At 45.1% G+C, this 15087-nt stretch overlaps 1 protein-coding gene across 4 annotated transcripts in view; it reads left to right on the plus strand.

The window, feature by feature from the left end:
- SCAMP1 (secretory carrier membrane protein 1) overlaps window positions 1-15087 on the plus strand; it is a 153287-nt gene that overhangs the window by 103132 nt on the left and 35068 nt on the right. For all 4 annotated transcript variants that reach the window (XM_033929462.1, XM_033929444.1, XM_033929437.1 and 1 more), the window contains exon 5: window positions 8347-8475. In XM_033929462.1, the coding sequence (XP_033785353.1) occupies window positions 8347-8475 (129 nt within the window). The remainder of the gene's footprint in view (window positions 1-8346; window positions 8476-15087) is intronic.

Raw genomic sequence — 15087 nt, forward strand, 5'->3', positions numbered from 1 at the left:
GGTACTTGGAGAGCCGCAGAAAAAATAGTTAATGACAAAGTTGTCATTTTTTTAATAAGACATTAACTATTTTTTCTGCAGCCCTCCAAGTACCTACAAATCCAAAATGTGACCCCACTAAGGGTTTGAGTTTGAGACCACTGCTCTAAGTGTAGATATATTCATCCTTCTGCATCCTCCCAAACAACAAAGGAGTTCTAGACAGCAGAGATGTCAGAAAACTCAGCCTCAAACTCAATCTAAACATCATTCTTTTTGACTCCTTTCTAGAGAACATTGCAGCATGTCTTTCTCTGCCTCAGAATCTTCCTATTTTTACCATCAATGGACCCTCATAACAACAGTCCTACAAGTTTTGAGTCAGAGTTATGCTCTTTGCTTACTGCAAAAACCTCCAAATCGTTCTCCAAAAGTCTCTTTTCAGTTCCCTTCAGAAGACCCTCCTTCACCTAGAGCACTCAGCCATCCTCCAGCTTAATGCAATATAACAAGTTCTCCTGCAGGAAAGGGGCCGAGGGTTCTACTCCAAGTATTTCCTGATAGCAAAGAGAACCGGAGGTCTCTGTCAAATACTGGACCTGCATGCTCTCAATAAATACCTAGTGAAGGAGAAGCTTCACATGGTCTCTCTGGGAACCCTGTTACTATGTTTAGAAAGGGACGACTGGCTCTGATCTCTGGACCTCAAGGAAGCATACACTTATATTTTCATCTTACTGACCCACAGGAAATATCGTCGCTTTCAAGTAGGGACACACCACTTCCAGTAGAAGGTACTACCATTTGGACTGGCATCAGCACCGAGAGTGTTCACAAAATGCTTGGTAATAGCTGCAGTCTTCTGCTCATGTGGGCTTTCATGTCTTCCTTTACCTAGATGACTAGTTGATCAAGGCCTCTTCACAACTAGCTCATCAGGCCAGCAATTCCACAGTTCGTCTATTAGAACTTCTAGGATTTACAGTCAACCACTAGAAATGGTATCTTCAACCAGTTCAAACTTTAGAATTCGTAGGAGCTCTCCCAAACACAATACAAGCTCAAGCTTTTCTACTATATCAGATATTTGACAACCTTATTCACATTTCGTAGAAAATCTCCTCTCTTCAAAGCGTCACTGCATGTCAAATGTTACACCTCTTAGGCTACATGGCATCCATAGTCCATGAATATCTAAAAAAATCCAAGAAAAGGATGCCCAAAATAAATCACAAAAAACTGCACCCTCCAAACAATACAGGACAAAAGAATCACCTTTCCTTACAAAAAGGGAGAAAAGACCTCAGTGTCTAATAGGGGCTCTTTAAGCTTCCCATATAGACAGGCTAGTTTTAAACAGAATTTAATCCTAGCAGACACATCCTTGGTCTAAAAAACTCCCATATTAACATATTAACCTAACATATTAACTGGGAGTTTTTTAGGATGTGTCTGCTAGGATTAAATTCTGTTTAAAACTAGCCTGTCTATATGGGAAGCTTAAAGAGCCCCTATTAGACACTGAGGTCTTTTCTCCCTTTTTGTAAGGAAAGGTGATTCTTTTGTCCTGTATTGTTTGGAGGGTGCAGTTTTTTGTGATCCATAGTCCATGTACATAAGAACATAAGAATTGCCATACTGGGACAGACCGAAGGTCCATCAACCCAATATCCTGTTTCCTACAGTGGTCAATCCATGTCACAAGTACCTAGCTAAATCCCAAGTAGTCAAACAGATTTTATGCTGCTTATCCTAGAAATAAGCAGTGGATTTCCCACCTACATTTCAGGAAACCTCAATGGACCCTCGACTCGATGGTCTCAAGCCATGGGTGCCACCTTCCAACCAATGCAAGTAACCTCAATCCTTCCAGTGGTGGATGCTGGCAGCCACATTTTTCTGCCATCTCCACCTCATCAGAAAATACTGTACTATAGATGCTTCAATGATTAGCTGGAGAGCCCACCTCTATGGCCTTCATACTCAAGGCATCTGGACTCCTCATGAGAAAACCCTCTACATCAGGGATCTCAAAGTCCCTCCTTGAGGGCCGCAATCCAGTTGGGTTTTCAGGATTTCCCCAATGAATATGCATTGAAAGCAGTGCATGCACATTCATTGGGGAAATCCTGAAAACCCGACTGGATTGCAGCCCTCAAGGAGGAACTTTGAGACCCCTGCTCTTCATCAATCTTCTGGAACTTTGAGCAATTCCTAGTGTTCTTTACACATTCCAAGATCGCCTCTTCAATCAAGTAGTCCTCATTCGTACAGACAACCAAATTGCCATGTTCTACATGAACAAAGAGGCACAGGATAGAGAATGACGTGTGGAAAAAAATTTTGTCACCGACCCCGCAAGCTCCGTCCCCACCCCATTGTCTCGAGCTCTATCCCCGCAAACCATCTGATTGCATACACACAAGTCTCAAATAGTTATGTTTTTATATTGAACTTATTTTATTAAAGTATAAAAAGAAACATTATTCGGTACATTTTATAAATCACAAATAATAGAGAGCAAGGATCAACAAAGTCCCTGTCTCCCCTCTCCCTCACAAATATCCCCTCCACAATTAAGAAAACTAAACAAGCCAAATTACTACAGAATGCTACATAGAAAAATCAAGCTATCAGAATACTTCAGTCAAACATGGCAGGAATAGTGTTAGGGGAGTGCAACAACTGCCTCCTGATCAGAGAGAGCTCTAAGCTAGCTGGAAGCTAAAGAAGCATGACTTGGGCTTTGTGGTCCCCAGGTATGTCAAACACCAGCTCTAGCAGGATATATATTTCAAATCTGATATATTCCTAATCACAAAATAGAAAATAAAATGATTTTTTTCTACCTTTTGTTGTCTGGTCTTTTTATTCTTCATATCACATTGGTCGCAATCTCTGGTTTCTGTTTCCTTCTGTCTACTCTTAACTCAATTGCCAGGGTCTCCTGACCATTTGACTTGTCTTCTTTCCCCATGCTCACCATTCATCTTCCATCTCTGTGTATTTTTTCTCCATGTTCAGCATCTCCTATACTTTCCTTTCTACTATTTCCCCTGTGCCCATTTCCCTGCCTTCATTAACACTATTCTGTGTCCCTATGTCCCTCCCCCCCAAGTCCAACATCTCTATTCTGTGTTCCTCTTCTCCCTCATGTCTAACCATCTTCTCTCTGTGTCCTTATACCCTCCTATGTCTGGCATTTTCCCACTGACTGTGTACATATACCACCCCTATGCAGCGTTCTCCTTTGTGTCCCTGTCCCTCTGCTCCCATCCATGCCCACCATCTCCACTCTTTTTGTATATCTCCCTGTGTCCAGCTTCTCCTCTCTTACACCCTTACACCATTGTGTCTCTCACCCTCTTTCCTCCCTCCCTCCAGTGTGTTAAATATTGTAGTCCCTTCATCCCCTTGGTTCAGCATCTCTTTCCCTTCCCTGCACCTCCTCCTTCTCCTTCTCTCTGCATCTCTTTCCCTTCCTTCAGTAGTTCTCCCATGGACTGAACACCTAGCTTACCCTTCACCCCATGTGGTCCATTATCTCTCTCCCTTCTCTCAACACTCATAAGAACATAAGAACATAAGCAGTGCCTCTGCCGGTCAGACCATGGGTCCATCCTGCCCAGCAGTCCGCTCCCGCGGCGGCCCAAACAGGTCATGACCTGTCTGAATCACTAGAAGGGGCTCCCTTGCCACCTTGGTATCTCGTTTAAGTCCTGCCTTCCTATCGAAGTCCTAGCCCTCCAGTCTTGCACATGCACGACCTGGTTGGTTTATACTCATTACCTGGTTAACATTCTATACTTGTGTTACATCCCAGCTCCTCCCTCAGTATCCCACGATCCCTTTATCCGTCAGGAATCTGTCCAATCCCTGTTTGAATCCTTGGACCGTACTCTGCTTGATCACTTCCTCTGGTAGTGCATTCCAAGTGTCCACGACCCTCTGGGTGAAAAAAAACTTCCTTGCATTTGTTTTGAACCTATCTCCCTTCAGTTTCTCAGAATGCCCCCTTGTATTTGCTGTCCCCTTTAGTCTGAAGAATCTGTCCCTATCCACCCTCTCTATGCCCCTCATGATCTTGAAGGTCTCTATCATATCTCCCCTGAGCCTCCTTTTCTCCAGGGAGAAGAGCCCCAGCCTTTCCAGCCTCTCGGCGTATGAGCAGTGTTCCAGCCCTCTTACCATTCTCGTTGCTCTCCTTTGGACTCTCTCAAGTACCGCCATGTCCTTCTTGAGGTGTGGCGACCAATACTGAACGCAGTATTCCAGATGCGGACGCACCATCGCTCGATACAATGGCATGATGACTTCCCGTGTTCTGGTTGTTATGCCCTTCTTTATGATGCCCAGCATCCTGTTGGCTTTTTTCGAGGCTGCTGCGCACTGTGCAGATGGCTTCAGTGATGCATCCACCAACACACCCAAGTCTCTCTCGAGTCTGCTGTCTCCCAACAATACCCCCCCCAATTTGTAGCTGAACAACGGGTTCTTTTTCCCTATATGCATGACCTTGCATTTGTCCACGTTGAAGCGCATTTGCCATTTGTTTGCCCAGTCTTCTAGCTTGTCCAGGTCCCTTTGTAGGTCCTCACACTCCTCCCTGGTCCTAACTCTGCCGCACAGTTTGGTATCGTCTGCGAATTTTATAACCTCACACTTTGCCTCCTTTTCCAGGTCATTTATGAATATGTTAAAAAGCAACGGCCCCAGCACCGATCCCTGTGGCACACCGCTTGTGACTCCCCGCCAGTCAGAAAATTGACCCTTTACTCCAACCCTCTGCAGTCTACCCGACAACCAGTGCTTGATCCATCTGTGCACATCCCCTCCCACCCCGTGGTTCCACAGCTTCTTAAGTAGCCTTTCATGTGGCACCTTGTCGAAAGCCTTCTGAAAATCGAGGTAAATGATGTCTATGGGCTCCCCATTGTCCACCCGACTGCTTATTCCCTCAAAGAAGTACAGAAGGTTCGTTAGGCACGACCTTCCCTTGCAGAATCCATGCTGGCTTGTTCTCAGTAGGCCATTCCTCTCGATGTGCTCGCAAATGGCGTCCTTGATCATAGTTTCCACCATCTTCCCTATAATTGAAGTTAGGCTCACCGGCCTGTAGTTCCCGGGGTCACCCCTCGATCCCTTCTTGAAGATGGGTGTGACATTTGCCAATTTCCAGTCCTCTGGTACCTCACCAGTTTTCAAGGATAGGTTGCAAACATGCTGGATTGTGCCCGCTATTTCCTGTCTTAGTTCCTTCAGAACCCTTGGGTGGATCCCGTCCGGGCCCGGTGATTTGCCACATTTTAACCTGTCTATCTGTTTGAGGGCATCCTCCTTACTTACCTCTATGTGCTCTAGTTTCTCAGCCTGTTCCCCACTCATGAGCTCTTCTGAGTCCGGTATATTAGATGTGTCTTCGCTCGTGAAAACCGACGAGAAGAACGTGTTCAACCTCTCAGCTACCTCTTTATCCTCCTTAACCACTCCCTTCCTGTCCCCATCGTCCAACGGCCCCACTTCCTCTCTCGCTGGTCGCTTCCCCTTTACGTAACTGAAGAATGCCTTGAAGTTTTTCGCCTCCCTGGCCAGCCCCTCTTCGTATTTCCCCTTTGCTTTTCTAACCTCCCGGTGGCATTCCTTTTGGCATTTCCTGTGCGCCTGGTGATTTTCCTCTGTTGGATCCTTTTTCCATCTCCGGAAGGATACTTTTTTGTCCTTTATCGCCCTCTTTACTTCTATTGACATCCAAACTGGGTCTTTTGATCGCTTGTTCTTGCAGCCTTTCCTGAAATTGGGGACGTACATTCTCTGTGCTTCTTGCAGGGTGTCCCTGAATAGGGTCCAGGTGCTTTCCACAGTCTCCATCCTAAAGATGTTTCTGAGCTTTCTCCCCACCATTTCCCTCATAGCAACATAGTTCCCTTTCTTGAAGTTCAGCGCAGTTGTTGCGGTCCTCCTAACTATGGGTGTCCCTCTTTCTAATGTGAATCTGATCGTGTTGTGGTCACTGTTGCCTAGTGGTCCTCCCACTTCTGCCCCTCTTGCAGGCCCCCCTAATCCGTTTAGGATGAGGTCAAGAGTAGTACCCCCTCGCGTCGGTTCTTTGACTAGTTGCTCCATAAAGCAGTCCTTCACAGCTTCTACAAATCCTGTCTCCCTAGTGCAGTTGGAGTGACCCGTACTCCAGTCTATCCCTGGGTAGTTGAAGTCCCCCATCACTGTTACACTTCCAGTCCTGCACTCCTGTCTCAATTCCTCTTCCAAGTCGTGTCCGACTCCCTCTGGCGCACCAGGTGGTCGATAGTACAGCCCCAGTTTTATGCCCGCGTCCTTGTTTCCCGGTAATTTGACCCATAGCGATTCCAGCCCCTCTGCCTTCGTTGCCATATCCATCCCGACTGAGTGGATAGTGTCCTTTATATATAGTGCTATGCCTCCCCCCTTTTTGTGGGTCCTGTCCCTCCTATAGAGCTTGTACCCTGGCAGCGCTACATCCCATTGATTTTCCTCTGTCCACCAGGTTTCTACAATTCCAATTATATCCAGGTCCTCCCCCTTGGCCATGACTTCTAGTTCACCCATCTTGGCCGTGAGGCTTCTAGCATTTGTGTATAGGCACCGCAGGTCCCGTCGTTTTTCTTCCACCTCTGCATTTACCTGGGCCACTTGCCCTTGGATTTCTGGCAGTTTTCCCGCTCTCTGTGCTTCTGCTTTGCCCTCAGCCTTTACCCTCTTAGGTTTCAGCTCCCCCACATTTCTGCCACCCCACTTTCCCGCTTTTCCTCTGGGATTTCTAGCCCTACCGGCCCCATCCTGGGCTATCATCCCTTGAGCCTCTGTTTGATCCCCCTCGCCTTGTGGTACCTCCATGTTACCCTCGGCTTTCGCCTTCATGCCACTCAGTCCCTCTGTGTCCCCATGCCCCTTAGTCTTCTCCCAGCAAGCTCCCTTTACCTGATGTTTCCCTCGCTGTCTGATTTTGAGGTCTTCCGGTCCCTCTGTTTCCTTCCTGCAGTCAGCCCGTTCAGCATCTGTTCTGGATACTGTTGTCCGAAGCGTCAACATCAGATCAGCTGTCGGCTTTCCCCCTCTCCTCAGTTTAAAGCCCTCTCGATCTCCTTCCTCAAGGTTTGTTGTGAGGTGCTGCTCTTGACATCCCTTTTTTGGTGCTGAGTATGTACTAATACAGTAATTTGCTATCTGTTAAGGGTAGATTACAGAAGAAGAAAAATATGGCATTCCTGTGATATCCTACTGTTGCTGTATATCTTTTTCAAACCTGATATTTGTTTTCTCATGCTGTATATAGAAATTGCCTCACTACTGTAGGAGGACTGAACTCGTTTGGTCGCTATCCAAACAGGCTTCCTATTAACCAGACATCTAACCCCTTCAGAGTATAGCTGTGTTTCACTATTTTATGAAGAATATGCCTATGATGTCCCTAACCGTTGTTATGAATGTCTGCTTGTATGTCAACTTGTAACCTTGTTGCTAGCCTTTTACTATGTATGTAAACTTTTAACCCGTTCTGGGTTCTTTAGGGAGGACGAGTTAGAAAATCAACTAACTAACTAAATAATCATACATAATTTTTAGGTTTAAATTTTTACTAGATTAAGAGGAAAACAATTTTTTAATAGAAGTGTCTTCAGATCAGGATGATTTTCCTTAATAAATTAGGATATTCCAGATTTGTGATTCCTTTTTACCAAACATAGAAGTCCCGAGAGTTCACGGAAGCCAGTCAGGAAGCCGTTCAGCAGCACCAAAGCGTGCTCCTGCTTGGTGCCACTCAGCAGCTGAAGAAAACTGGTACTCGCAGCAGCCACTGACTGACCAACTGGGTTAGCAGCACGGCAAGAGCGCCGAAAGCTTGCTCCTGCCCACTGCACCTCTTGACCACCAGGGATTGGCAGAGGAGGTACGACGGACGGGGCAGGGTGCAGAGCTTAGCAGTGGCCTACAATAAGTCTAGGTGGGGGTGCTGGCCTAAATATAAACCGGGTCCCTCATTTTTGGGCCAGGTTTTGGGCCCAAAAATCCCGGTTTATATTTGAGTATATATGGTACATTGGCCCCAGTATGTATTGCTGGATAGGAGAAGACCAGACCTATCCAGGTAAATAGCATGGGTTAGAGAGAGGAACACTGGAATATTAGAAGTCTGGTTATGAATGGTCTCATCACTGGAAAATGGCATTATAATCAGTCAAAATCTCTCATTGAAGTTGGCAAGAGAGGTTATGATCTTTGACCTTGCAAACTACTAAGCAATAAACAAAGTAGTTTTTTTAGTTTTAGGCAGTATACCGAAAAGTCAAAATAATTCTTGGAAATAAGACCTTGTTTTCTGATTTTCAGGCAGGAAAAATAATTGGCCACCTCTTCCAGAAAATTTTGCAGTAGGGCCTTGTTTCTACCAGGATTTCTCCGTAGACATCCCTGTAGAATTCCAGAAGACTGTAAAGATTATGTACTACTTGTGGATGTGTGAGTACAGAATTACCTTACTGAAATTTATCAATTGTATTTATTATAGAATTTCTATTTCTAGGTAATTGTAAATTTGGGTGTGCATTTTCCAGCTAATTAAGGGTCCTTCTGAGAGTAGAAAATGAGCATTTTGTCCAAATTTTCAGGTTTTTTTGGTGGAATCAAATACTTAAATGAATTATTTATGCAGCTGAAGAGTTGTCCAGTAAAAAAGGCACATAAATAGATTCTGATCATTTTTTGGAATGTATAACTTTATTGGTATGACAGTTTTTAATGTGTTGCCAAAGTACTTGTATATTTAACTTTGGTGAAAAAAAGAAAGAGAAAAACTCAGAAGATAATGTACCAAGTAAATAGAGTGAAGAATCTAAGACAAGCAAAGGGAGATAGGCTGGTAGGAGAGTACTAAGAAGAGATGATCTGGTGTTCAATAAATTTTTCTTTCTTGCACCAAGGATATTTTATCAGTGTTTATTATTAAAAACTAAAATCAGAAGCCCTATGTTTGTACACCATGGAAGGGAGGAATGCTAATTTCTTTTTTACTCCTATAAGGTCTGGCTTCACTGTTCAGTCCTCTTTTTTTCTCCTAGTCATATTTTCCACCACTAATATGATTTTTGCAGTAGTTTCCCCACAATAAATTAGAGCATTGCATCGATCTCTTGTATTCTTTTGATATTTTTATTTATCTGAGGACAAGCAGGACAGCATATTCTCATATATGGATGACTTCATCAACAGGGCCCCAATGCAGAGACATTCCCCAACGTTCCTTTACTTCAGAATTTTTTGTAGCTTGCACATATGTGTACCTCCTGCCTGCTGTGCTTGCTTGGAACCAAGGCAGTCTTGTTCTTTGCATAGAGCAGAGAGGATGCAATTTATTTTCATCACTCAGTTCACACTATCGTGGTTTTATCCCAGGACAAGCAGGCAGCATATTCTCACATGTGGGTGACGTCATCCATGGAGCCCCGGTACGGACACTTTAAAGTGCATCGCCACTTTAAGATTTTTAGAAAATTCGCTATAGCCTACACCACGCATGTGCGAGTACCTTCCCGCCCGCCATAGGCACGCAGCTCCTCAGTTCTTAGTTTTCTGCGGAGCTAAGAAGTCGTGTTTCTCAGCGTTCATTGAAATTTTTTCCTTGTCTTCCCACTCTCGCGTTCTTTGTCTGTTTCATTCTTTTCTTTTCTTTTTTAAAAAAAACCCAAACAGACAATTCATTTTTTCTTTTTTTTGCCATCCGCAGGTTTTGTCCTGGTGGAGCCTTGACACGTCTCAGCCATCGAGTTCAGTTTGGCTGAGGCGGTGTTCCCGTCGATGTCATGCCCACTGACTGGATTTAAAAAGTGCATTTGATGTTCGTGCACTATATCTTTGAACGGTCCCTCACAGTTGGTGCCTCCAGTGTTTGGTTCTGGAATACCGTGTCCAGTTGTATGCGCGTGCTCTTCTCTTCAAATGCGTACCATTAAAAATAATATTCTCCAACAAGAGAAGCTCTTCAGTGTCACCATGGACGGGGATGCACCAACGACACCAACTGCATCGAAGTCCCTGGTGTCAAAGACAACGCCACAGGCACAAGCATTAACTCCAGTTTCGCATCTTTCTCCATGGGGTAAGCCGGCTAGGAAGCCACCATCTTCCCAGTCAGGGTCCCAGGTCTCGAAGGCATCGAGTCAATTCATGGCGACCAAGCATAAATCCATGCAGCGAATGGTTCCATTGTCGAGGGTACTTCATCACCGGAGTCATCCTCTCCAGAATGTGTCGCAGTACCAATGGTACAGGCGTCAAAGCCACAGGTACCGGTGCTTTCTTTGAAGCAGAAACTCGATGCTTTGCTTCGAGAGGAGCTTAGGGACCATTTCCAATTACTGCTCCCAACAGTCTCCTCTCCAGTATCAGCCCAGCCTGAGTCTAACCTTGCCAAGACTTCCGGTACCGTTAATGCTTCATCGATGTGTCCCAAGGAGTCTCAGTACCACTCCAGTTTGACTACCCATGCATCGAAGCATCGTTCCTTCATCCAAGTACCTTCTCACCATCAACTCAATGTCACTCTTCATTTTCTAGACCAGGGGTAGGCAATTCCAGTCCTCGAGAGCCGGAGCCAGGTCAGGTTTTCAGGATATCCACAATAAATATGCAAATCCATCTCATACATATTCATTGTGAACATCCTGAAAACCTGACCTGGCTCTGGCTCTCGAGGACCGGAATTGCCTACCCCTGTTCTAGACACTCTGACAAGAGCTCGATGAAATCGGGGAAGGTCTCCTGTAAATGCAAGCATTCAGTGACCCCGACACCAGACTGACATGGCTCGAAGCGCAAGTCTCCTCTCCTGCAGGACTCTGACCTTCAGGATGACTCAGATCCTGACACATCACCTTCCACTACTGATGCTGATGACTCTCCGGCATGAAGTTTCCGAGGCATTCTCCAGCTAGAGCTTCTTCTCCCTCTGAAAAGCTTTCCTTTTCTCGATTGATTTGTCAATTGGGAAAGGATCGTTCAGTAAAGTTGGAGGCTGACTCTAAATATAGTGAAGAATTTCTGGAAACTTTGGATTAAGATCAGCCTCCTTGAGAGATGCTCAAACTTCTATTACATGGCATTTTGAGAGAGACTCTATAAGAACTGAGAGTCCCCTCTTTCAGTACTGGTGACTCCTAAGAAGTTAGACTCTCTATACAAAATAATATCTCTGCCTGGATTTGATAAGTCTCAACTCTCGCATCAATCCCTGGTGGTGGAGTCTACTTTGAAGAAATCTACTCCATCCAAGGTTTATGCGTCGGTCCCTCTGGGTAGGGAGGGCCGTACTATGGACAGGCTTGGTTGACAGCACTACCAGAATACCATGTTGGCAAATAGAGCTGTAAACTACAATTTCTAATTCTTATGCTACTTGAAATATCTCATGAAACAGTTTCATGCATATCAAAAACATCCCTTTTCGTAAGTTGAAAGGCTTTCAACATCTCGTGAGCACAGTCCTTCAGTTAAGGAAGTATTTGGTTCATTCAGCTTATGATATCTTTGAACTCGCACCCAAGGCTTCTTCTATATCTGTGGCCATGAGGAGGCTGGCATGGCTTAAAGTTTCTGACATGGGTGTTAACCTCCAGGACAGACTAGCCAATGTCCCTTGCCTAGGGGATGAGCTTTTTGGGGATTCTACAGATACTAAAACCCAAAAATTCACAGCTCATGAGACTTGATGGGACACCTTAGTTAAACTTAAGTCTAAGCCCTCCTCATCAAAACTTTTCAGGCCTTCTTCCTGTTATCAACAGTATTTTTCAGCTAAGACTTCTGCCCCAGTAAGGCCTCAACAGAAGAAACAGAAGCAGCAGCATCCTCCCAAGGCCCAAACTGCTGCTCCTGCCAATCAGTTTTTTTGACCTGCTGTTAGAGAGCACACAGCATGCACAGTGAGTAACAGGCTGACAGCTTGTGAGATTGATTTTGGGATCTCCAAAAGTGGGTTTTAGGTTGTTTGGAGGTTAGTCCTAGATCACCCCCCCTGGATTTCCCAGGCCTTATTAGCAATAAAATCGCTCCTGCGGTGGCCATCTTGGACATCTCAATTTGAATTTAAAAGCTTTTTATCTGCCTCAAAACATCTTGTTTTTGAAAGAAAACAGGTAGAGTGGACTCCTCAGGATAGGATGCATTTGGATTTATGCCCTATTTGTGTGTAGCATTTTGTTTGTAAACCCTTACCACTACCCCCCCTTTTACAAAAGTGCGGAAGACGTTTTTAGCACCGGCTGGTGTGCTGAATGCTCTGCACTGCGCCGATGGTCATAGAGTTCCTTTGAGCGTTGGAGCAATGCAGAGCATTTAGTGCACCGTCTGGCACTAAAAACCTCTTCTGTGTTTTTGTAAAAGTGTGTATGTGTGTGTAGTAGGGGGGGTTGAGTAATTGATTTTTTTTTTTTCTTGTATTTTTTAAGTATTTTCACTCATTTGCATTGAAATTCCTTGCTTATGCTGGAGCATTATGAGTGCATTTGACTCCTTATAAATAGCTGGACTGCTAGTCTGGATAACAGGAACACTGAACTAACTTCAGTTACACATTTTTCAAATATTTTTAGCATGATATGGAGAAGCATTTTAGATTCCCCTGATAGCATCAATACATGCTGGAGCATCAGATGTTAATTTATCTGTTTCCATCAGTTACTCAGCAAACATTTGCAATATGTTTTTCATAAAACTGAACGAGTTGTGCACGTGTATTAAACTTTTTTTTTAAATGTCTGAGTAACAGTCGTCTGGCAATGTCCATCCTTTTTCTGCAGTATATGACACAGGATTAGATAGAATTTGAATGAGGTGGGAATAAGTCTAGGTGGGGGCAGTGAAGAAACTATTTTTGAAGACTTTGTAACTTTGATCATGTTGGCTGTTTTTTTTGTGCCACTTCCAGAGGACAAGCTTATTCAGGAGTTCAGCTGAAACAGTATGTAGAAAAAATTCATCCCTCGATTTCAGCCAAGGCCAAAATCAAAACCATTGCTCCCCCTCCCATTCCCCCCCAACAGAGAGAGAGGGTCCCTCCAAAAGAGTCCTGGTCTCCCTGGGCCAGTTCCCCCTCCCCAAACCTACCCTAAGAAGTCCTGGTGGTCTAGTGGCCTTTTTGGAGCAGGCATGATCCCCACTCTTGCCTATGCAGGTTCCATAATGACTCCTGTGACCTCCTGTGGCAATCTTGTGAGACTGTGTAGCTGGCACAAGGAGGAGTGAATAGGGATCGTTTCTGCTCAAAATGGGCCACTAGACTACCAGGGTTTTTTTTAAGGTAGAACCTATGGGGGTGAAGGGAATTTCAGTTTCAGCCAAAAATGTACTCCATTTTTTGCTGATATCAAAGCATGATTGAACCTGGATGTGGGCCAGTTTCAGGACTAAAACCTAAATTTGGTTGGCTTCTAGCTATGTTCAGGTAAGTTTTTTTTAACTGATGTTGTTTTTAACATTGTATTTGAGAAATCCACAGCATGATGGTTGAAACATTAGTTCTTGTACAATCCCTCTGGAGGCTGAACTCATGGGATCTTGTATCCTCTTTAGCCTCTGCTGCAGGACTAATAAAATTTGTTCCCTCCCATCTAGGCTATCTGCCTGATAGCTTCCTGTCATGCTCAGTTTGTTCCTGCATCCTCACTGCATGGGTGAAATCAGTCTCTTCTGCTCGTGATTTGTTTTCAGTTCCTAGTCTTTATTTGATTTGTTTTGCGGGTTTGCCCAAGTGCTGTGGATCAACTCTGTGGGAGTGATCCTTCGGCGGGAGATAGCAGACATTTTAAGTTTTGTCTGCTTCTGGAGGGTGCTCTGTAAGCTTAAACTGCAGTAAGACCTCTAGACAGCCTGCAGATTGGATTGGGTCTCCGGGATCGGGAGCCATCTCTCCCTTGGTTCATCCTTAAAGGGGTAGAACACAGACTGCTGCGGTTCCGTGGAGGTACGCCAGGATCGGAACTGGACTGCGTGTCTTCCCTAATTTCCCTGAGGGGGTCCTGGTGGTCATGATCTGTGGTGACGGGAAGGTGAGGCGGTCAGAAGACCTGGAAAATCCAGTTTAATCAGCTCCTGATGTACTGATCTCCTTGCTTGTACTGTGTATTATAGGCTGCCATAGACTTTCATTGCAGTACATGTAAGTCAGAGTTTTGGCATTTTGGGGGTGCTGAAATCCCGGTATGGAGTGGTTTCCCTGCATGCCCTGGTCCCCCCTCCCCCACCTATAAAATTGCCATTTTTCCCGGGCAGTTTTAGGGCAAAATTGGCACTAGCGGCGGCCATCTTAGATTTTCTTTAAAGTTTTCAAAAGTATATTTTTTGGACTTAGAAGCTTCGTTTTTGCTTCAAACTTCACAGATGGCCACCTCAGGACAGGATGGCATGAATTCATTCCGTAAATGCGGCAGATGGCTGTTGGGTTTTCAGCTGTGTATTCTGTGCGCCTCGGCCCACGAGGGGCGTGAACCATGCGTGGATTCTGCACTATCCTCCGATTCCGCCAGAGACGTAATTCCAGCAAAATTGGGTGAGGAGGGCGCTTTCGTGAAATGCAAGCGCAGTTCCAAGGTAAAGTCTCTCATAAGTCTTCTAAACATTCCAAATTTGAGCCATGCGTATCGGCTCTTGCCGCCGGTCACTAATTTCCGCTGGAATTTGTGGATACGATTTATCAAGCTTTCAGGAGAAAAAGGGCTACGCCTATCTCTCCTTCTCAGATTCTGATGCGGCAGCCTTTGGATTCCAGCATGTCCATTTGCTCCCTTACTGGTCCATCTGAAAGCAAGCGGCAGCTCCCTGCCATTGTCTCGGTACGTGTGTCAATTTCTGTGCCCTTGATGTCATATGGCTCTTCGGCGGGGTCAGCTAATGTAGCTAACTTAGCGGATCTAGGGATTCCCATAACACTGATTTCCACAATCTAGGAGAGGATCAGACAGTGTGCAGGCTCTTTAAGGCCAGCCGCCTCCCTGATCTTATCTCTGAGTCCCACTTTCCGCTGCATTTCTGGACCACGCAGACTTGGCAGAAATGCTCATGGAGGTTTGGAAGGCCCCG

The sequence above is a fragment of the Geotrypetes seraphini genome, chromosome 1 (assembly GCF_902459505.1).
Source record: "Geotrypetes seraphini chromosome 1, aGeoSer1.1, whole genome shotgun sequence".
NCBI classification, from domain to species: Eukaryota; Metazoa; Chordata; class Amphibia; order Gymnophiona; family Dermophiidae; genus Geotrypetes; species Geotrypetes seraphini.